General features: G+C 34.3%; 1 protein-coding gene across 1 annotated transcript in view; it reads right to left on the minus strand.

Annotated features, from left to right (window-relative positions):
- The window catches only part of SHISA6 (shisa family member 6), a 526,490-nt gene that overhangs the window by 236,113 nt on the left and 265,655 nt on the right, over nt 1-24,722 (minus strand). Inside the window, exon 4 of the mRNA XM_072645069.1 lies at nt 458-553. Coding sequence (XP_072501170.1) covers nt 458-553 — 96 coding nt within the window. The remainder of the gene's footprint in view (nt 1-457; nt 554-24,722) is intronic.

A 24,722-nucleotide genomic window follows, 5' to 3' on the forward strand; every position in this document is an offset into this window, starting at 1 on the left:
AACATCTAGGTTTATGTCTATATTGTACAAGATATAGATATCTACACACACTGAATGCTGGACTGTCTACAGAATAAAACTCAACACATACAGAGTATAGAAATCAGTATAGAAAATGTTAGTTTAGAAAGGAAAAAAGAAAAAAAGAGAGATCTACTTTGGAAATACTACAGATTCCTTGTTACTCTATCCCCTCAGAGCTCCCTAATCAAAATGAACAGTGTGTGCCTGTCTTGCTCATCCTATCCCAACTCAGGTTTTATGTTCCCTAGTGTTACGCCTTCTGTCTCCTGGGAAGCTGTGCTAGAAGCATCCCAAATCACCAGGAATAATCAACAGATTCACTCTAATCATTCCTGTCCAGGACAATTGTCTGGCCTCCAAACCATCTTCAATGTTTCAGAGTGACTTTCCCTAGACAATCTTTGTATTTAGTAAAAAATGGTTTCCACTGTACCCTTCGTGTGTCCTCTTCCTAATGTGACAAATCCAGATGAGATGAAGTTATGGAGATCAGGGCCTCCACCTCGGTGAACTTCCTTCCCATAGATCCCTGTGGGAAAACAGATGATAAGGGAAAGGTTACATGAGATACCCATGACACTTGCCAATTATTTCTATCCTACCTTATATGAAATGTGCTGGACAATAAAATTCATGAAGGCAGGGACTATATTTCACAATCTAAATATTCCTAGGTGCATGGTATAATGGCATGGATATTTTAAGTATACTTGTTTGTTTTAAATTTATTCTTAATCTGAACCCCAAATAGAATAAGGATTTCCATATACATAGTAGAATAAAAAAAGATTTCACACACAACCACACACACAACATACACACATATATGTATGCATATACACATACATACATGCATATGATTTTACTGTTTGCATTTTTTTCTGACCTTTTGTTCTCTTTACATTTTTTAAAGCTTCATTGACTCTTTTCTTTCTTTCATTTTTTTTCTACTCTGTTCTTTTCTTCCATTTTCATGCTCTACCTCCCTTCCATCATTGGGGAAAAAATAATGCATGGTTGTTAACTAAGGCAATAAAAAGACACACCATAGCTAACATTAATATGGTACCTCAAAGTTTGCAAAGAGCTTTACAGATACTATCTAATTTGAGTCTTATAATAACCATGTGGTAGGAGATATTATCTCCATTTTATAGATAAGGAAACATTCTAAGAGAGATTGAACGACTTGACCAAGGTCATACAGTTAGGAAGTGTCTGAAGCAGAAATCAAACTCAGGTCTTTCTGACCCTCTGGCGTAGGTAATTCCCATTATATCAGGGGATGGCAAACATTTTTCAGTAAAGAGCAAAATAATAAATATTTTAGGATTTATAGAGCAAGAGACAAAAACAAGGATGCTATATGCTTTTGTCATAACAAGAGAGAAAGCAAATTGTCACACATTTTTATTAATGAAATTAAAAGTATAGTAATAATAATTAAGTACATTTTTTGGTCTTTTTGTTTTCTTTAAAATTGCTTACCATTAATCTATTTTTAAGTGCATAATAAAAAAGAAAAAGAAACATATTCTAAACTTAAATATTAAAAGAAATACAAATCCCCTCCAGGTATCCTTCCCTTATCCTCCCATTCTTGTTCATCTAAACATTTCTTACCTCCTTTTATTCTATTCCCTCGCTTTCCTCTCTAAAAATAACTCCCTTATCCTCTCCCCTCTTCCTATCTCCTTAGCCTTTTATTTCTTTCCGAATTTAGAAGGCTTTTATACATATACATATATATGTGTGTATATATATGTATATGTACACACATATGTGTGTAAATATATGTATGTACATATGGGTGTATGTATATATGCACTGTTCCCGATGAAAAAGGGTTCCAGAACTACCAGCTTTCCTCCCCCGTGTAATTCCTCTGTATTAGTTCATCCTCTTGCACCTCATTTGTATAAAATAATTACTCTTTTTACCTGTTCCTAAAAGCATTTGCTTTTTAAAATCATATCATACTCAGGTCTACCTTCATCTTTCTTACAAACTATCAAATTATTAATACCATCTTAGGCATACATTTTATATTTCTTCATATAAAAGGTAAATAGTCTTTACTGAATTCCCTGTAATTAATCTTTGATGTTTCTTTATGAATTATCTTTATATTTCTCTTGAATCTTATATGAGAAATCTATAAAGCTCAGGTTGTGGTTTTGTTTTAACAAAAACCTTAAAGTCTGACAATTCATTAAATATTCTTTTTTTCATTCAAGATTATGCTTAACTTTGCTGGGCATGATACTTTTGGCCACAACACCGGTTCTTCTGCTCTTTTTTTATTATTGATTTTAAGTAGTCTTATTATTCTTATGTTTTCTTGATCTACCTGTTTAACAAATCAGTTCTTTTACTTATGAGACAATTTTACATCATCTTCTGTTTTTTCATTCTTTATTTTTTGTTTTATCATTTCTTGGTCTCTTTTAACTTCACTGGCTTCCTCTTGCCTAATTCTGTTTTTCAAGGAGTTATTTTCTTCCTTACGATTCTAGATCTCCTTTTCTAATTGGTTAACGTTCTTTTCATAATATTCTTGTTTTTCTTGGATTGTTCTTTTTTTTAAAAAATTTTTCTTCAATCTCTAATTTGATTGTTAAAGTCTTTTAAAAGTTCTTGTATGAATTCTTTTGGGGCAGGTAATTTGACATTGCTGTTTAGAGTAAGAAAGACTTTTTGCTTCAGTATCTTCCTCTAAAGACAAACCCTGGTCTTCTCTATTCCCATAGTAACTTTCTATGGTTGGATTCTTTCCTCTTTGCCTGCTCATTTTTTTTTTTTATTTGTAGCAGTTTATTTTTTTGTAATCACCTCTAGTCTTGAGGTATATAGATGCTGCCTCTGGCCTCAGATTCTCCTTCAGTTCTCAAGTCTAGTTTGGAACCGAAACCAAAAACTCCACTCTCCTGTAAGTGCTCACAGTCAGCAGCATCCCTGCTCCACTGCTTCTGCGTGAACTGGGCATGTGCTAGTTTCTTCTTGCCCAGGGCTACACAGCTCGATCTGGTTTCCCTTATCAACAGGGATTCTCTCAACTGTCTACAGCTCAGACAGGTCTTCCCACAGGATCCATGAGGTGAAAGTTCCTGGGGCTGGGGTAAGGTTACCTCCCAACCTAGCTAACCCCAGGTCTCACTCACTGCTTGCAATTTCAGTGGAATTAACCTGGGGGTGTTTACTCTTCACCTGGACCAAACTTGGCCCTGGGATTTTTCTTCAGATCTTTTACCATTGTCCCAGGAGAACAACTATTACTCTCCAGCTCTTGTTTATTTTTGCCCAGAGGCACTATTTTATCTTGTTTGTGGAGGAAATCTAGAGAGCTTGGAATTTTCTGACCTACTCTGCCATATTCCCAGAATCCTCTCTATAAATTTTTTTTGAGTAACATAGATCCAGTAATGAGAATGAAATTATTTTGGGAAAATAACATTTAAATGAACTGGGGTTCAAAGTTAGAGTACCCTATCATCAAAATTGAGCATAAATGTTCATCTGTTAATGCTGATCAGATTTAATGTACTTCATCTTTGAAAATATATTTTCACATGATAAATATTGCCATTTACTGATATCAATTCATAAGCATGTGATTTTAATTGAGTATATTCATCTCTTGGAAGGCATTTATGGAATTGTATCAGAGTCGTCTCTTGATATTTGTTTTTTAGGATGTCATTACACTGTAGTTGAATCACTTCCAATTAAGATTAGCTGGAAGCTCATCAGTTTCATGGTTCAATGAAGTTGGAAATGTGGCTATTTCATTTGCATTTTCAGCACCTGTATTAAGGTCCAAAAAAACTATACAACTGGAGAAAATGTAAAAATTGTAAAAGAACTGTGGCTTTATTTGGAAAATATATCTGCTGCCAGTGTGTATAGGAAGGGAAACCTTGCTTTGTGTTTTAACTTCTGAAAGAACACACACCCACCTAACCTCCCATATATATGTATGTACATATATATCTGCACATGTATATGTGTATGTATGAATGCATATAAAACAATCTGTGTGTATATACATTCACACACACACACTTGACATGACTTGTGATTCAAACAATCTAGTTGCTGTTGAATTGACTTTATCACAGTATAAGTTTCGCATATAATTACTATTTTGCCTTGAAATTTTATGTTTAATTCATTAAGAAACATTATCAAGTATGCAGCAAAAATATTTTTAAAGTATTTGAAAAATATTATTCAAATCATAGCGATTGAAAGCAGTTTTTCCTCTTCAGAAAAATTTTAATCTTGGCCTTAACTAATGTTGTCAAAATGTTATCAAGTTATTATTGTGAACAACTATTTGAAATGATGAGAGTGCTACATTAACTACTCAGTTCTGCCACTGTCGGACCAAAATAGCCATAGATAACCTACAAATGAATGAACATCTCTGGGTTACAATAAGACTTTTCTTTATGGACAATGAAATTTGAATTTCATGTAATTTTCATGCATTGTGATACATTATTCTTCTTTTGATTTTTTTAAAACCATTAATAAAAGTAGAAATTATTCTTAGCTTGGGCTGTACAAAAACAAGTGGGTCAGATTTGGCCTGTGGGCAGGAGTTTGCTGAACTCTGCACCTAGCTGCCTCATGGAAGCAAATCCAAAAGAGCAACCCACAGAGAGATCAAGAAGCTCTGATCTAGTCTAGAAAATAATCATGTCACTGCAGTAAAGACAAAGTCCTTGATGCAAGAATCTCACTGGATCAAAAGGGGAATGAAAGGGAACAGAGTAATTTGTTGTCTTTTTTTTGCACATTATTAATTCCATTAAAAATTTTAGAATGTCTTTTCCTCCACCTTCTCCCATACCATTCCCTTCATAAAGTCTTCCCTTGTAACAAAGTAATACAGTTAAGTAAAAATGGTCATATTTGAAAATTTGTATCCTTCATTCTTTACCTATCATCCACCAATTGTAGGAGGCATTGGTTATAGTGATGACATCAGCTAACATTTATAAATGTTTCTTTCAACACTGAGAAAACCAAAACATCAGCTGCCAAAGAAGTAGCAGCATTGAAACAAGCCTCTTCTTCATTTGCTAAAACTCTCTGGCCCACAAAATGTGGGAGCCTCTGTGGTATAAAGGAAAATCCTAAAGATGAAATTTTAGGAGGCTTGGGTTCTAATCCTAGTTCTGCCACTTATTTAAGAATCTGATGTTCCTATTTCTTCATTTGTAAAGATAAGCTGAAGGGTGGTAAGACTATCTCAGATTACATCAGTTTCCTACTCAAAGACCTTCAGAGGCTCCCCATTCCAACTGAATTAAATATAAACTCATGATTGTGGCATTCAAAGATCTCCATTATCTGGCTCTAACTACCTCTACCATAGTATACATTATGTGAAGAGGAATAGTTAGAGAAGTTAGAACCAGATAATGGAAATCCTTGAATCCTCCAGTCTACGTATAGTATGTATCACACAAATTCTCCACCAGGGAAATGTCATCATCTTGCTCTCCACCATCTCCACAGCTTTTTCCCTAACAGTATCTCAGACCTTCAATGGATTCCTTCTCCTGTTTCAATTTCCTTACCTTTCTTCATAGCTCATGTCTGAAGCTTTCCTTGACTCGCTCAGATATGTGAACTCTAGCCTTCAAATTTTTCATAGTATTTTGCCTGGAATTTCAGAGACTTTTGTCTGAAGTCCATTATATTTTCCGTGCTTTTCTTGTATGTTGCAGTTTTTTGTCAATAGGTTTCCCTCCCCATTGTCCTCTAGAGGGGAAGTACCTTGAAAACAGGGTCTTTGTCATATCTTTATAAATCTAGTGACTATCACATAGTAGGTGTTTGATGTTTATTAAATTCAATTCCTAAGATCAGCTCCAACTCTATAAGTTTATATTGAACAGAAATCATGATTCTGAGAAATACATTCTGATATATAATACTGTGAAATCAGCAAATATCATATGACATTTGATCCTGGAAGTTCAGTATTAAAGAATACTGCTGGTATGAAACTGAATTTTAGTAAAATCTGTGTAGACTGAGCTGTTTCAATTTGGGGATAAATAATGGCTTATAAAATAATATAATTCAATAATAGATGATATATATAGTAAAAATAGTGATGAAAACAATTATATATGACAGATCAAATAGCTACTTGACTAAATTACTGATCATTTAATGGAACTGATCAGTAAATTTAGTCAAAAGGATTAATACAATACTCTTGGAATAAAGGTTCATGAATTTCAAGTTAAAAAGGACCATAGAGATCTCCTAATACCAAATTCTTATTTTGTAGGTAAGTTTAAAATGAGACTCAGAAAAGAAAATATGACTTACCTGATGTCACACAGATAGTGACTTAGTAGCAGATCCAAGACCAGAACTCAAATCTCCTAACTACCCATCCAGTGCTCTTTGCCCTAACTATGATGTTAATCAGTGGTGTACTGATAAACATTTAATAAACAACTCTCTAGGAAATAAAAACAGCCAAAAAAAATGTACAAAGAAGCTTAAACTGAATTATTAACATTTCTCCCATTAGTTCCTTAAGTCCATAAGTCCGCAAAATAGCAAATCAAGCCCTGATTTGTGTCATCTGCCTATTTCTGAGTGTAAATAGAGTAAAAAAAAAAAATAACAATTGGCTATCCCAAATTGGTACAAGCTGGCTCCAGTCTACATTGGAACTGTTATATGTGTAATTCTCACCAGGAGAATCACTGAAGGTTAGAACTAGAAGGGAGGTAGTAAAAACATTTCAGTGGTAAGTTTTTTTTTTGAGGTCAAGCAAACATTTAATCTTGTTTTTCTGTTGTTCTTTACCCAGGATATAGCTAAACAATTTTATATCTATATATATATATATTTCCATTCACGGGTCATAATTCTTAAACTCCTTGCTTTTGGCAAGTCTTACTTTGACCATGAGAACAAATGCACTGCCATAGTACAAAGATGAAAGCATAATTTGGGAGATAAAGAACCAGGAAAACAATGTGATTTCAATATTTTATAATTGTTACTACCACTGTTTTAATAGGGAAAATCAATGTTACTCCAGTTCTGGGGAAATATGATACTGGTTCCTGAGTCCTTTAGTTTCTCTCCAAATGTTGGGCAGCAGCATTCCACAAAATCCAATAACCTCTCTATTTGCAGAATGGGATAGATTATAGCACTGTATGTGTTGGGATAGAAAGCACTGATAGGCGCCCTTGTATTGAAGTATGGATTTTCAGGGTCATTCTCTCCAGGAAGTAAGCAGGTGAGTCTTTCTGGACTCATTGTGTGACTCCCATATCTCCAAAAACTGTTAATCTAGCCCAACAGACTTATTAGATCTGCAACCAGGCCAGGGCAACACCTTTGAGTTTTAAATATTATTAAATATTAAGATTCAACACCTATTTTACAAATGATTCCTATGGGAAATATGAACATTACGAATTCACATCCCTCTTCCACCTCTTCCTTAACACTCTCCAACCTCATATTTAGGGAAGAAAACCAGTGGAGTATGACTGGAACTGAGACCTTCAGCACCTCCAATAATATCCACTATTATCAGCAAAACATAGAAGTAGGATTCCAAGTGGGAATCCCATCAGAGGAAAAGTTTCACATTGGAAAGACCTGTGACTTGGATGTCAAAAAAAATGTTCTACTCTAGGCTCTATTGCAAACCTTAGAGATAACACTTTATCTTTCTGGTTTCCAACTTGTTCACTTATATAATGGAAAGGTTGGAATAAACAATCTTTAAGAATTCTTTTCAGTTCCAAGATCCTATGCTTTATTTTCTGGGAGCCGTATCTATACATCTATATGTCTACATCTATATAGATACAGATATTTTATATTTCAAAGCTAGCTATCCTCTGACAGCTTGTGTATATGTATATGTCTATATATACAGACATATGTGTATATAAACAAAAAACCCTGGTTCCTCAGGGTACCCAACTCCTCAGAAACTTTTTCCATTCCTCCAGGGGACTTGCTTGTTTAGGAGTCTAGAAAATGTAATGCTGAATTTCATAGAATAGAATTATTAGAGCTTCACTAAGATGCTTCTGCCCACCTCTCAAACCATGTTACTATTCTGGATTCAAGATTCTCGGGAATGGTAGAAACAATTCTTCCTAAAAGGCAAAAAAGGAAAGGAAAAGAAGAATGGCAGGAAGAACATAAATTTCAGACCTATGTATCAATAACTCATTTCAAAGCATGGAAATTACAGTCCGATGGACCAAAAATTCATGAACGTGTAATACTTCAATTAATTTATGCATATAAATACAGAATTTATGATAAGGCAAGCTGAGGCTACTTATCTTGTGTGTGAAAGAAAGAGCTGTTATGCTAAACAGTATTATTTATTGCGTATGTGGAAAGAACATGGGAAATTATAAACAAGAAATGTACTAACACAATCCTTTCACCTTTTTGTTAAGGCAGATTCCCTCAGGATAATATCTAGTAATAAGATGCTGATTGGTAACTTAGAGACAATTCAATTCTAGCCCTTCATTCTGCAGAGGAAATTAAACCAAAAGCAAACCTGAGGCAGAGAGCTGGGATGATTTGCCCAAGGTCACAGAACTGATACATAGCAAAGGAATTGTATTTGAACCAATCTACTGGTGCACTTTCAACTGTACTCTACTTCCTACTTTAGATCACTTTTTTGATCTTCCTTAAAGTGTTTAAGTGAAGAAATCTCTCCTATTCACAAATTTATCTGAAATCAAGGTTTCCCCTTTGTCTTGGAGCAATATTATTTAGATTATTGGTCTGATTGGAATATTTTATGAGAAAAGGACATTTTAAGCACTAGAGTTTGGAGATGAAAGGACATTAGGCCAGGAGATGTTAAGGCAATTTCCTTACTTCTTTCTAGACTTTCCACACACCATCCTAGTTCTAGTTCTAGGAACAACATGAAATGCTCCTTTCTACTTCTGCCAGTTGATAAATGGTTAAATTATCTATGAACAGAGAGTTCTCAGATGAAGAAATCAAAGCTATCTATAGGTAAATGAAGAAGTATTCTACATCACTTTTAATCAGACAAATTAAAACAAGCCCAAGATACCACCTCACACCTACTAGATTGGATAATATGGGAAAAAAGGAAAATGACAAATGCTGGAGAGGATGTGGGAGAATTGGGGCACTAAGGCACTGTTAGTGGAGTTATAATCTGATCCAGTCATTCTGGAGAGCAATTTGGAACTATGCTCAAAGCAGAAGCAAACCCTTTGATCTAGCAATATCACTACTAGATCTGTATCCCAAACACATCATGAAAAAGGGAAAAGGACTTACATGTGCAAAAATATTTATACAACTCTTTTTGTGGTAGCAAAATATTGGAAACTGAGATGTCCATCAATTGGGGAATGATCAAACAAACTGTCATACATGAATATAATGGAATACTATTGTGTAGTAAGAAATAATGAACAAGAAGATTTCAGAAAATCTTGGAAAGACTTGTATGAAGTGATGCAAAGTGAAATGGGCAGAATCAGGAAAACACTGTACACAGTATCAGAAATGTTGTGTGATGTTCAACTATGAGTGACTCAGCTCTTCTCAGCAACACAATGATCCAAAACAAGTACAAAGGACTCACAAAGGAAAATGCTCTCCTCCTCCAGATAAAGAACTGATGGGCTTTGAGGGCAGACTAAAGCATATTTTTCTCTTATTTTATTATTTTTTGTGTTTTTTCTTTTTGGTCTGTTTCTTCTTTCACAACTGTGACTAACAGGGAACTGTGTCTTACATGATAGCACATGGATAACCTATATCAAATTGCCTACCATTTTCAGAAGAGGCGATGGGAGGGAGGGAGGGAGAAAAATTCACAACTCAAAACCTTGTAAGATGAATAATAAAAATTGTTTTGACATGCAACTGGGAAAAAGTACTATTTAAAAAAAAACATGAAATATAACCTCATGTTTTTATGGCAACTAACCTTTCACCTCTAGAAAGAAAGGCAGACAAGTACTCAGTTATAAAGTAAAGTACAGAGAATCTATACATTGAAGATAGAGTTTTAGTAGAAAACATTCTCTTTTTTTTCCTCAAATGCATCAATATCCCACCTCCTCTTCCCGCCCCCCAGTCTCAGGGCAAACAAAACAATGCTGAGACAACAATCACATAGAATTCTGAGAAAATTTGAGGTTCCTGTTCTGTAATCAAAGCTGCCTGAACCAATGGGAAGTACATCTATTCCAAGTTAGGACATGGCATCACTCCTGTTGTACTAGGGCAATTGATACTCTAAATCTGATGCTGTCAAGGTAAGCTGGTAGTGGCTTTGGCATAATTACATCGTTGTTACTATTTACTTGTTTAAATTTATCTAAAGAGTAGATCTGGGTATGTTTTATTTTATTTTATACATCTAGCACTCTCTCACATCAGGCAACAAGGAGCCCTTTATCTAGAAGCAGTCAATATTCAGCCATCCCTACAAAGATTTCTCCTCCTAATATTATCCCTCAATTCTAGTCAGGAACAAACAAAGGAAGGGGTTGTGGAAAGGACTGCTTGCAAAACATTTTGGGAGGCTGATTTGAAAGCAATACACAAAAAACTCCAATTTAAACGCAAGGCTTTAAGTGATAGAGCAAATAGAATCCAAGGAAGGAAGGCAAGTAATGATTCTGGGACTGTGTATCCACTGGATACAGAAACCTGTACTAAAGATTTGAGGTGACAGAGAATAGAATTCATGGCCCCTGATATGGGGAGGTTAAAATCTGCAAATACATTGATGAAGGGAAAGGATGGGAGAGGAAAGAATATACCTGTATAAAGTAGTATTACATATTTTAAAAAGTCAATATATCATATGAAAATCAAGAAATGGATAAAGTAGGGAGCAGTTATTAATACTAAAATTACTAGTTTGAATTAAAATGTTTCCCTAATTCATTAAAAATTATTTGATAAAAAAAAGCAATTACTAAAGGCTTTGCAGGAAAAAATTCTATAAAATGAGATTATATGATATAATTTATGTTTATGAGAAAGGGAGCATGTCCTACCATAAAGAGAAGGGCCATGGAGCATAAGACATCTGGGTCCTACTACAGAGATGTTGTAGCTGACACAATAGCTACTCTAGCTAGCAATCTGGGATGAGCCACACTTGCCTGCAGAAGATGATCACAGTCACCACGAAGATTCCCTCTGATGACTTGGCATACTACTGCTCAGTCACAACTACTCAAACGAACTGGTCACAGTTGCTTACCCTGCCAACCTATAGGACCCAAGCACCAGGCAGACCTCAGAGTCCCTGGGGGGGGGGGGGGGTATAGGCCAGGGCCTTGAGGCTCCACAGTGGGGAAAGGTTGAGAATGGGGTCCTGAAGGCCCAAGGACAGAGAGTCAGGGAGGGCCAGAGGGCACATCTACCTCTAGCGGCTCCTCTAAAGCTTATTCAAGTCTATTTCTTTTGCCTTTTAGAATATCATATTATAAAGTCTTCAAGTACAGACACACACACACACAAATACATACATACATACACACACAAATGCATATATATATATATATATATATATGTATATCTCCACATATTGCATGATCTTGACTAGGATTTAATTGATAAAACTTTAGAGAAATATACCAGAGAAATATAATCATGTATCTACATCAGACTACATGTAGAAATATAGATCTATATCTATAAATCTACATATATTCATCTATCTATCCATCAATATGCAGAGATGCAGATAGATAGACAGATAATAGAGAGACAAAAAAATGTTTTGCTGCTCCTATTCAGTTTTTGAAAGATTGCCCTATGATATAGTAAAATATTTATGTAGCAAAAAGTAGAAGTTTCCTTATTTTACCTCATATGAGGCAATTCAGTGTTTTAGTAAATAGAGAACAGGACCTGGAGTTAGAAAGATTTTAGTTCAAATTCTGCCTCAGATACTTAGCTTTCTAGATGACCCTGGGAAAACCATTTGAATTTTTTTTCTTCCTCAGTTTTGTCATCTGAGAAATGGGAATACTAATAGCACCTACTTCTCCAGGTTGTTGTGAGGATAAAATCAGATAATATATGTAAAATACTTTCAAAGTCCTTAAACACTGTATTAATGGGATTATCATCATTACCATTTCTTTCATACATACCATTAACATTTCTTTAATTTGTTTATTGATTTGCTGGAGAAGACTCCTGAGAGTCCCTAGGACAGTAAACAGATCAAATTAGTCAATACTTAAAGAAATTAATTCAGACTACTCATTGGAAGGTCACACACTGAAGCTAAAATGTAAATACTTTGGCCATATAATGATAAGATGGGAAAAGACCCTGAAGTTGGGAAAGATTGAAGGCAAAAAGAAGAAGGACCAACAGAGGATAAGACGGAAAGATAGTATCATGGAAACAATGAACATGAACTTGTGCAGACTTAGAGAAATGGCAGAAGATAAAAAGAACTGGTGTACTATGGGTCCATGGGGTCATGAAGAGTTGAACGTGACTGAACAGCCTAACAACAATAATAGCAACTGTGGCAGCCGCAACAACTGATTGAAATGAAGAAGAGTAATAAAGAAAATCCTATTTCTGCAAAATCAACTAAGGAAATATATCTCAAATTTTTCTTCATTTTTTCTCAATGGGAAACAAATAATGTTGGTGGCTGTAATGATAGGAAGAACAGGGGGATTTTTCATGGGAATAGAAGCTAAAAGATTATCTATCAATCTTGTTGTTGGCAGGAATGCATAATAAAGTGATGAATGTAGAACTAAGGATCTGAGGCAATAAGGAAAGGCCACTGACAACTTCACTTAGTGCTTACATAATTAGTAAGCATCAGGGACAGGATTGGACAATACTCTTGCCACTGGTCCACACCTGCCACCAATGTACCTGGAATGATCTCCTTCCTTATCATAACCTGATGAAATCTTTTTTGCTCAAGAAACAGTTCAGATGTCACTTCGTCTATAAATCTTAGAGATTAAGTGAATTTCTGACTTCTTGTTAAGTTGCATATTATGGGAGAAGTGATGTGTTTAGACAAAACCAGTGCTAGAGATGACTAGATAATGGGACACAGGTTGAATCACAGTACAAAGATAACAATTAAGAACAATCAGTTGAGTATAAGTAATTGTGCTTGCCAGACTGTAGTGGGAAAGTGTGTGGAAAGCAATGCCAGCAGGTGGCATCTTATTAGATGTATTGCACAACCCTATCTTTCCTCCCTAGAGAACTTCCTGCATGAAGGAGGAGTTGAGGGTAGAAGTAATTCCCTGACTAATACATTCCTGAAAATGGACTGTGCAGTCAGGCACAAACAGTAACACACATTTTCTCAGGGAGAGACACAGAGGACATTTCCATAGCAAGCTCTGAAACGTTTAGAAAAAGTATGCTCCTTCACAATTTTGAGAATGATTCTCACTACAAATACCTCTATATCTCTTCTTTCATCTTCCTCATGTTCAAACTATTGAAGAAGTGAAGAGTTACAGATGCATTTTTTTTTAATGCACAGAAGAGAACTGGAAGAAGCAGAGTCACAAACAAGAAAGCCATATGCTCAGTTTATTATATACTTAAGAGTAAGATGCACATAATTGAGATTAACAATTTCATGTAAACATTTTTGTTGTTCTACTTTGGATGCAATAATGTTATTTAATTTATTTGGTATTTGTTAAATTCAGAATATAAAATAATACTTAAAAAGTTCCATAACACTCAGCTGTATTTTCATTTTTGTCACAATCATCGGACACGTCTTGTTTCTAGCTTTTTGTGATCCTAAATAATGTTTCCACGAATATTATTCTACATATAGTTATTTTCTTGTTCTCTAATTTCCTTTAGTATTAATATGAGTAATGGTAACCCCTATAAGAAATGTAAGAGTATTAATAACTTAGGAACTTCTCATTTAAATTTTAAATTGGTTTCTGAAATGCTTCAACCACTTTACCTTTCTACTAGCATACCCTGTCATCCCATGTTTTCTCTAATAATTAGTTTCATCATAATTTACCAACTTTGTCGATTTGATGGGTGTCAGATTGTTCAGAGTTGTTTTCATTTTAATTTCTCTGGTTATTCATGATTTTACATTTTTTCCAGATGGATTTTCAAATATTGTTTTCTTTTAAAAAGCGTCTGTCATTGCTCTGTGACCAGGATTTGTAGGGACAATTTAAGAATTGTGGGTCTCCCAGAAGAACACCACAAGCCAAAAAACCTGAACATGATAATACAAGAAATAATATCATAAAACTGCTCAGAAATTCTGAATACAGAGAACAAAGTACCAATCAAAAGAATTCATAGATCACCTCCAGAAAAAAAAAAAAAAACCAAGCAAATCTTGAGACTGCAAACTTTAAGAAACATAGTGGCTCAAATAAAACAATTCCATTGAGAAACAACAAATTCTGAAAATAACCAGGAGATAGATGTTCAAATACAAAGGAAACGAAATTTGAATAACATAAAACTATTCTTCACTCACAAGAAAATGTAGGAAGGAATGGAATAATGTGTTCTAAAGAGAAATGGAGTCGAAGATGTATTTCAAGATGGTCTATACTGAAAAAAATGAGCTTGACTGTAAGGGAAACAAAGCTGAATGTTACCTAACAAAGCGGTGATCAAAACTGTTTTGGAAAACCACACCCGAAGAAAGTATTTGTTTCTCAAGCACCCAGACGAGAGCTACACAAATATAACAAGCAAGGAAAATGACAACAGAATAAGAGTGACCATTAAAAAATTTATTTTAAACAAGGAAGAAAGGTAAAGTGGAAGTTAAATAGAAGTGATGATGGAGGAACAGACCTGAAATATCACTAATTAAACCTCACAACACCCTGTTTACAGGTGAATACAATCTTTGTGGAACTAAATTACAAAACAGGAAAGTACTTTGAAAGGGTGAACAGAGGGAGAAGATAGAGAGGATGTGCAATCTACTCTAATTAAATCTTAATCTAGCAATGAAGAAAGATCAACTGTAGTCTTTAGGGAAGAAAGGACTCACAGGAAAACGGGCAAGGAGATGGACTTTTTAAAATGGTGGATAGAAAGAAAACCTTGTTTCTGTGGTGGGAGAGGGGTACAGCTAGTGAATATTCCTATGGGTAAAGAGAGATATTTTCCAAAGAAAAATAGAGACCTTAAAATGAATATTACTTACAGAGTGCTTAGAGAGACCACTGATTCTGCTTCAGGAGAAGAGGAATCAAATTTGCTGGTATCAAGTGATACCCACAAGAGTGAACAACCCAGGAAAGAGATTTTGAGAAAAATAGGGAGAGGGAATGACCAAGGGGAAAACAAAACTCAGGAATGAGCTGTACAATTGGGGACATAAAAAGAATCCCATCATGGCCTATAGGCTTGCTGTCACCTACAGGAATTGGGATGCTCCCAAGAGTGAGGCAGGACATTAATAAAGGGGAGCAGGGAGCAAACTCTGCAAGGCAATGACCAATCTATTAAGAAGGGAGGACCCAAAATAGATACATCAAAAGTTTTAATAACATAAGGAACACAAACAGTAACAAAAGACTAAATAAGTATAATGAACCAAAGAATTAAAAATATTAGAGAAAAGGAATATAAATTATGAAAAGAGGGAAAAAAATCCTTTCCAGAAAAAAGTACCAAAAAAAAAAATTTAAAACTAGTGAACAGAACAAAATCAAGGAAAGGAGAGGGGTTCTACTTGACTAACTGAAAGGAAAAAAGAGAACAATTAAATAACCTAGCAAGAAACTAAGCAAATAAAAGCAAGAAAGCAAAAGAAAAACTTCAAAGGGAGAAGGATGCAGGTGTGGGGAGAATCAAAGATGAGTGGGAAAAAATCTGATGAGAATAGGGCCAACTTAAAAAAAATTAAGCTAAAATAACTGCAGATATAGTATTGTTTACAGTTGAAGAGGGGAAAATTATACCTTGAAAAAAAGCAATATTCAATACCAATGGGGGAAAATATAAACCTAGCTCTCATAACTTTGATCATGAATGGATTAAAGAATCGATAAAATGAAAAAGAGTGACAAATAGGATAAGAAAATAAAATTCCACTTTACATTGTTTATAAAAATATATTTTAAAAACAAAGACTCATATACAATAAAAATGAGATTGGAAAAATTTTGTAATGCATCAAGTGAATCCAAACAAGTGAGAATTGCAATCATAATATCAGATTATAACAATACACATTCAAATAATAAAAATGGCTAAACAAGGGAACCACATTATGTTGAAAGTAAACATAGACAACAAATCACTATCAATATTAAACTTACAAGCTTCAAATGCTTTAGTACCTAAATTCATAAAGCAAACAGCATCTGAAATGCAAGACTACATAGATAATAGTACAATACTTACAGGAGAAATCAATTTCTGTCTGTCTCCATTTTGAATTAGGTGGTGCAGTGATTAGAATGCCTAACCTGGAATCAGGAAAACTCATGTTCCTGAGTTCAAATCTGGCATTAAACCCTTACTAGCTATGTGACCCTGAGAAAATCACTTAACCCTATTTGCCTCAGTAAAATGAGCTGGAGAAGGAAATGGCAAACCACTCCAGCATCTTTGCCAAGAAAATTCCAAATGGGAGCACAAAGAGTCAGACATGCCTGAAACGACTAAATGACAAAAATTAAAGAAAGATAAATAAAAGGAAATATGGACCTGAACTAATTGTTGGAGAAACCAGAGCTAAAAGAGTTTTAGTGTCACCTAAATGAGACTAAATGGCAAAAGAACATTTTATACATACATACATACATACACACCTACATACATACACCCATATGTCTATATCTATAGACATATGGGTGTATGTGTATATGTATGTATATGTGTATATGTATACATGTATGTGTATATATACACACATATATAGATATGTAGATGTATATCTGTGTATATACACATACACACATATACACATATATATTGGTGTTATCTGTATTAAGGAACAGCGATATTGTAAACTAATGTAAAAAATCAGAGATAATAAATACATGCTTTACAGACAACAATGCAATAAAAATAATTGGTTAGGAGATCACAAATAAAATCCACGGATCCAAATGGAGACTTAACAATGGAATATTAAGTAATGAGTGAGGCAAAGAAAAAAGTCATAGAGATAATGCATAATTATAGGAAATAAATGATAAAGATGTAACAACATACCAAAATTTCTGGAGTACAAATAAACTAGTCTTCAGTGGAATAAATCATATTCCTACAAACATACCTTAATAAAATAGAAGAAAAAAAGAGAATGAACTTAATATGTATTTGCAAAATTTAGAAAGCCAACAAACAAATCTAATAGAAATACAGAAAAATAAAATTATAAGGGAAACAGATAAACTGGAAAAGTGGAAACTAAAAAGACCCATGTAAATGACATATAAAAGTAAAATATTGTTCTTTGAACAGAATAACAAAGTTCACATATCTTTAGCTAATCTTACTGAAGAGAGCACAAAATCAAATAGACAAAACAGGAAATAAGGAACTTGAAATCATAACAAAACCATAAGAAATAAAAAGAATAATCAGAACCTATCATGCATAGTCATATGTTAATAAAACTGAGAACATGAAAGAAGAAGAGCAATATCTTCAAAAATATGAAACACTCAGATTTACAGCAGACCAAAGAGAGAGTTTAAATAATATCAGAAAATGAAATAGAGCTATATGTAAAGGAACAATCGAAGAAAAAACTCTTGGTCCTGATCCATTCACAGGACAATTTTATTAAACTTCTTTCAAAGAATTAGTATTTTATTTTGAATTTATGGAATAAGACAAACATTTCTATAACACAGTACAATAAACAGATGATTCTTTAAAATTCAGAAAAGATTCCACCAGAATGCTTTTACAAGACAAATATAGTCCTAATACCTAAGCCAGGGAATGATGAAACAGAGAAGGAAAAGTATATGAAAATATCATTCATGAATATAAATTCAAAACAAATTATATACATACACATATGTATATATGTATACATAGATATACAAATTTAGTCTTTCTCCTGAACTCTATCACACATCATCAACTTCTAACTGAACAATTACACCTGGATGTGATATAGTCATCTCTAGTTTAACATGTCTAAAACAGAACCTATCTTTTCATCAAAATCTACCCCACTTTTCAATTTACCTATTTTTTTTGAGCACACTACCATCCTTTCACATAAGCCATGTTTATTGCCTTGGAGTAATTTTCATGTCTTTCTTTCCCTCAACACCTCATATACACTCAGTTACCTAGTCTCATTTTTTCTGCATCTTGCAGTATTTTCTTTTTGATCTGGGAGTTCCAGATTTTGGTTATAATATTTCTTTTTTAAAAATATCTTACTTTTTAAAAATTACATATAAAAACGAGTTTCAACATTTTAAAAAATATTTTGAGTTATAAGTTCTCTCCTTCCCTACCGCTTTTCTACCATCCCTAAGATGGCAAGAATTTGATATGGGTTATCCAAGTGCAGTCATGAAAAACATTTTCATGCTATAAAAGAAAACATAACATTCCCCTGCACCCTCAATAAGTAAAAAACAGTATGCTTCAATATGTATTCAGACTCCATCAGAGTGGAAATTGCTCTTTTTCATCACATTATTCAAAATTTTCTTGGTTCTTTGTATTGATGAGACTAGCTTAGTCTTTCCCGGTTGATCATATAATAAATCTGTTACTGTGTACAATATTCTCCTGCTTCTGTATTTTGTTTTATATCAATTTGTGTAAATATTCCCAGGGTTTTCTAGAAGCATCCTAATCATTTCTAACAGAACAAAAGTATTCCATCGTAATCATATACCACAACTTGTTCAAACATTCCCCTGTTGATGGGCATCCCTTCAATTTCCAATTATTTGCCACCACAAAAAGATTTGCTATAAATATTTTTATGCATATGGCTATTTTCTAGTTTTAAAAATCTCTTTGGAATATAGACCTAACAGTGATACTAGGTCAAAGGGTATACACAGTTTCACAACCCTTCAGGCAAAGTTCCAAATTGCTCGGCAGGATGGTTGGATCATTTCACAACTAACCTTCAACTCATTAGTGTCCCATACACCTCCAACATTTGTCAAACTTTACTGTCATTTTAGTCAATATAATAGGTGTGAAGAGATACCTCAGAGTTGTTTTAGTTTGCATTTCTCTAATCAATAGTGATTTAGAGTATTTTTATATGATTTTATATGTCTGATTACTTTGTCTGAAAAGTGCCCATTCATATCTTTTGACCATTTATCAATTGGGGAATGACTTTTATTATACATTTGACTTAGTTCTCTACGTGTTTAAGAAATGAGGTCTTCATCAGAAACATTTGCTGTAAAAATATCCCTCCGTTTTCTGCCTTCCTTTTGATCACATTGATTTTCTTTGTGTAAAACATTAAAAATTTAATATAATCAAAATTATCAATATTACATAATTTATTTATATTATCATCTTTTATGCATAAATCGCGTGCTCACTTTGACCTTATCTTGGTATATGGTGTTAGATATTGGTCCATAATTACTTTCTGTCAAATTGCTTTCCATTTTTTCCTAGCAGTTTTTATCAAATAGTAAATTCTTTTCTCAAAGGCTTGAATCTGTGTTTAACAAACATTATATTACTATAGTCATTGCCTACTATGTATTAAGAATCTAATCTTTTCCATTGATCCACCTATCTCTTAGATTGTACTCTATCTACCTCTTAGATAGTACTAGCTTGTTTTTGATGATTACCACTTTATACCTTTTCAGATCTGGTACACTTAGGTCATCTGCCTTCATATTTCTTTCTTCAAAGTTCTTGATATTCTTGAGTTTTTGTTATTTCAGATGGATTTTGTTATTTTTCTTAGCATTAAAAAAATGTTTGGTTCTTTGATGAATATGGCACTGAAATTAATTGAGGCAGCATTTTCATCTTTACTATGTTGGCTCAACCTACCCATGAGCAATTAGTATTTTTCCAACTGTTCAGATATGACTTTATTGATATGAAAAGTATTTTGTATTTGTGTTCATATTGTTCCTGGGCTTGTTTTGGCAGGCAGATCCCAAGCATTTTATATTGTCTAAAATTATTTTAAATGGGATTTCTCTATCTCATCCCCCTGGACCTTGTTGGTACTATATAGAAATGCCAATGATTTATGTGGGTTTATTTTGTATCCTGCAACTTTCTTAAAGTTGTTAATTATTTCAACAAGTTTTTGGTAGATTCTCTAGAATTTTCCAAGTATACCGTCATATCATCTGCAAAAAGTAATAGTTTTGTTTCCACATTACTTATTCTAATTCTTTCAATTTATTTTTCTTCTCTTATTGCTATAACTTGCATTTCTATACAATATTAAATAACAGAAGTGATTATCTGTGCTTCACCCCTTTTCTTATTGAGAAGGCTTATCCCCATTATAGATAATGCTTTCTGATGGCTTTAAATACATACTACTTATCATTTAAAGGAAAGCTTAATTTATTCCTGTTTTCTGGTGTTTTTAATAAGAATGAGTTTGTATTTTGTCAAAAGCTTTTTCTACATCTATTGAGATAATTATATTTTTGTCAGTTTTATTATTGATGTAGTTAAATATATTGACACTTCCTCTAATATTGAAGCAACTCTTCATTCCTGTTATAAATCCCACCTACTTATAGTGTATTATCTCTGAGCTATATTTCTATAATCTCCTTGCAAATATTTTATTTCAATTATTTTCATCAATGTTCATTAGGGAAATTGATCTATGATTTTCTTTCTCTGTTTTGGCTCTTCCTGGTTTAGGTATCAGCATCATATTTGTGTCATAAAAAGGATTTAGTAGAACTCCTTTTAGCTATAATATTCCTAAAAGTTTTCATTTGGGGATTTCTTTTAGGAAGTGACTGGTAGATTCTTTCAATTTTGTTTTGACCTGTGGTTCTAATATATCTGGGCAGTTTTAATTAATGATTTCTAGAAATATGACATCTAGGCTCCATTCAACTCAAGGCCTTCAAGAAGATAATGATTCTTAAATTATCTCTCCTTAATCTATTTTCCAGGTGAGTTGTTTTTTTCCATGAAATATTTCAATTTTCTTCTACTGTTTTCAGTCTTTTGACTATGTTTTATTATTTCTTGATGGCTCATAGTCATTAGTTTCTATTTGACCAATTCTGATTTTTAAGGAGTTATTTTCTCCATAACTTTTGCACCTCTTTTTATGAAGGAAGAACACAACCCTATGAGTAGAATCAGTTCTTCCTCTCCTGTCTGCCTCCCCCTCCCCTTTCTTCTCCTCCCCAAAGGAAGGTAAATTTGTTTGGATGGGCAAAACATGCCTAGTTGACTTGGGTTTTACTAGCTAGTTTCCTTCCCTTCCCTTCTCCTCCTGTACTTTCCTTTCCCAAAACCTTAAACCTACTGCACTTTGAAGCTGGGAAGCCAATGGGCCCCTGGAAAGGGCTCTTCTGGATCCTCCTACCTTTACAGTGATTATCAATAGTAATCGGTGCTGTTTCCCTCTCAGCCTGATGTCTTTCTTTTTCTTGGCCTCATTAAAGGGGCCAAGTCCTGGCTACTTCTTAAACAGTCCTATTCAATGAATCAGTCTTACCTCGCCCTAAGTGAGTACCTTCAAAGACCTTGGCCTAAAGGGCCCAAGGTTTCCCAGTGCATTCTGGATCATCTCCAGTCATCCTGAGGAATATGTAGTCACTGGATTCAGATGGCTCTCTGGAGGAGAAGTGAGGCTGGTGACCAGCACAGACCTCCTTCACTCAAAACAAAGTCAAGTACAAGTCATGTCATCATTTCTCTAATGGCATGGTCTTCTTCAGCAACGAAGGATGAATATAGTCCTTGAGTAAGTCACTTTACAACAACTATTAAGCACCTCTAATAGGAGCTGGGGAAGATACAAAGTTTAGATAACATGGTCGCTAGTTATGAATAACTAGAACACTAGTTTAGTCAAAATAACTAGTATTTGTAATATAGAATTTTTTAAAAAAGGTGCAAAGTGACATGTGGTTTGAGGAAATAACTGGAAGATTGAATGATAAACTTCTGGAATAGGGGGCAGTAAGTTGAAATTTAAAGGATGGATGGAGATTCAATAGGGAAAGAGTAAAGTAATTTGAGACTTACTGACAAGCATGAGCAAAGACTCACATGTAGCAAACAGCATGTGTGTAGGATGATATTAGTGTATTTTGTGTAGCTCATAGTTTGCAAAAGGGAGTAATGTGAGGTAAGGCTGGAAAAGGAGGATAGCTCTGGATTTCAGGTGAATGCCTGAGCCAGGAGTTTAAATTTTACTTGGTGAGTAATCAACAATCATTATATGGTTTGGAACGGTAAAGTGATGGGACCAGATCTATCTATGCAAAATGGAAAAAAGACAGCTACTATTAGACACAAATAGGTGTATTTTTGTAAAACTGTTTTGTACATACTTCTATTTATCAGTTCTTTCTCTGAATGTAGATGGCATTTTTTGTCCTTTATAATTAATCTGGGTAGTTACAATAGCCACACTAACTTATTTACTCAGTCATTCTTAAAACAATATGCTCTTCCTGTATGCAATATTCTCTGTGTACTGCTCATTGAACTCTTCCTTATTTTGGGCAAGTCTTTCCATATTTTTCTAAAATCATTGAGCTCATCATTTCTTACAGCACAGTAGTATTCCATCACAGACATATATTGTAACTTGCTCAGTCATTCCCCAGTTGATGGGTATCCCTGAAATTTCCAGTTTTTTGCCACCACAAAGAAAGATAATATATACATTTCAGAACATATAGATTCTTTTCCTTTTTTTCCTAATCAAAGTCATGGTGTATGAACACTGTTGCCTTCACTGTGCCAGATATAGTGACTGTGACTGAAACTCTGGTGAATGCTATGTTAGGGTAGACCTGGCCAAGGCTTTCTTTTCTACTTTCCTTAAGGGAGGAGGGTCAAATCCAATTTGTTTTTAACTTGACAGGGAATGTAGTATACTTTTATGGTTCTGCCTCAAGTATTTCTTAATAGCTCTACCATCTGCCACCAGTGGATCCAGTACAGTGGTCAGGCTCCAACTTGATTCTGATATTATAGTTCTCCAATTTATTGATGATATTGTAATAGATATGCAACTGAGGCAAAAAGGGACACCTCCCTGTCTCCCTTCTTAATTGGAAGAATATGGATGGACAGCTAACTCAGACAACATAAAAGAACCATCCCAACAGGTCAAGTTCTTGGGAACACTATGGGAAGGGGGTCCAAAGGGACACTCTTGAGAAAGAAATGTTTAGCCTTGAAGCCTCCAAGAACCAAGAAAGAGGTTCAGGTTCTGATTGGGTTATTTGGCTACTAGCAGCAGCATCTTCCACAGTTAGGGATCATTATAAAACCCCTTTAGATTGTGATTTGACATGCTACAGGATTTGAATGGGAACCATGGGAAACAAATTGCATTAAAAGCTGCTTGGTCTACTTATACCCCTATAACCACTAATGCCATGCAATTTCAGATATCTACAGAAGACAAGAGTCTATGACAGAAGGATGTAATCAGAACCCAAAGACTTTTTGGGTTTTGGACTGACATGTACATTTGTAGCAGCAATAGTCAATACCCCACTTTGAGAAGCAATTATTAGTTTTCTACTTGACCCTGACTAAGACGGAGGGACTGACTAGAGTTATCCCCATTATTTTGAGAAGAATCCTCTATGCCAATGGGTTTTGACTGAGACTAAGTTCCATAAGGCAGAATGAACATCAACTGAAAATCAATGAAGCATCAATTGTAAAATAAAGTGGGTACATTCAAACTTAGGGGTGAGTAAGCTGTATGTATTGGTAATCTATCATCCACAAGAGAAGACATGCTTGAAACTAGCCTTTTATCTACACCCCTAGTGACTTGGGGCCCATTTCTGTCTATCCTCCCAAAAGATGTAGAGACTTGGTTAAATAATGTAATACAGTGTATTAAAAATGGTCAGATCCTGTGGAGGACAAGAGATCAAGATACCTCAAGGCCCGGTTCACATCAATAGTCTGTTAGAAGAGTGGGCAGAGCTCAGTTCTCCCTGCCGTTGAAATGAAGAATCAAAAAGATATATTCCTTTCTACTGATTCTTGGGTGGTACCCAATGACCTAGCTATCTGGTTTCATCAATGGTAGAAAACTAATTAGAAAATCAAGTTAAACCCAGTATGGGAAGCATCCTTTTGGATCCACAGAGCAGCCAAACTAAAAACATTAAATGCCTCCATGGAGGCATGCAGTACTTCAGTAAGGCACTATACAATTTTTTAAGTAGTAAAAATTAAACTAATTGTCTTTGAAAAAAAAATAGATATTGTTTTCAAGTTTTGCTTACTTTACTTTGCATCATGTAGATTTCCTTTTTAAAAATTTCTTCTATTTGTTTTTTCCCCATAATACTATAAGCCATTATGTTTATACCACAGTTTGTCTAGTCCTTCCTAATCAATAGACATTCACTTGATTTAGAGGGTTTTTTGACTATCACAAAATGGGCAGCCATGATTTTTCTTTTTCTTCTCTACTATGGTATATGCTTGGCAATAGG

This window comes from Notamacropus eugenii, chromosome 2 (assembly GCF_028372415.1).
Source record: "Notamacropus eugenii isolate mMacEug1 chromosome 2, mMacEug1.pri_v2, whole genome shotgun sequence".
NCBI classification, from domain to species: Eukaryota; Metazoa; Chordata; class Mammalia; order Diprotodontia; family Macropodidae; genus Notamacropus; species Notamacropus eugenii.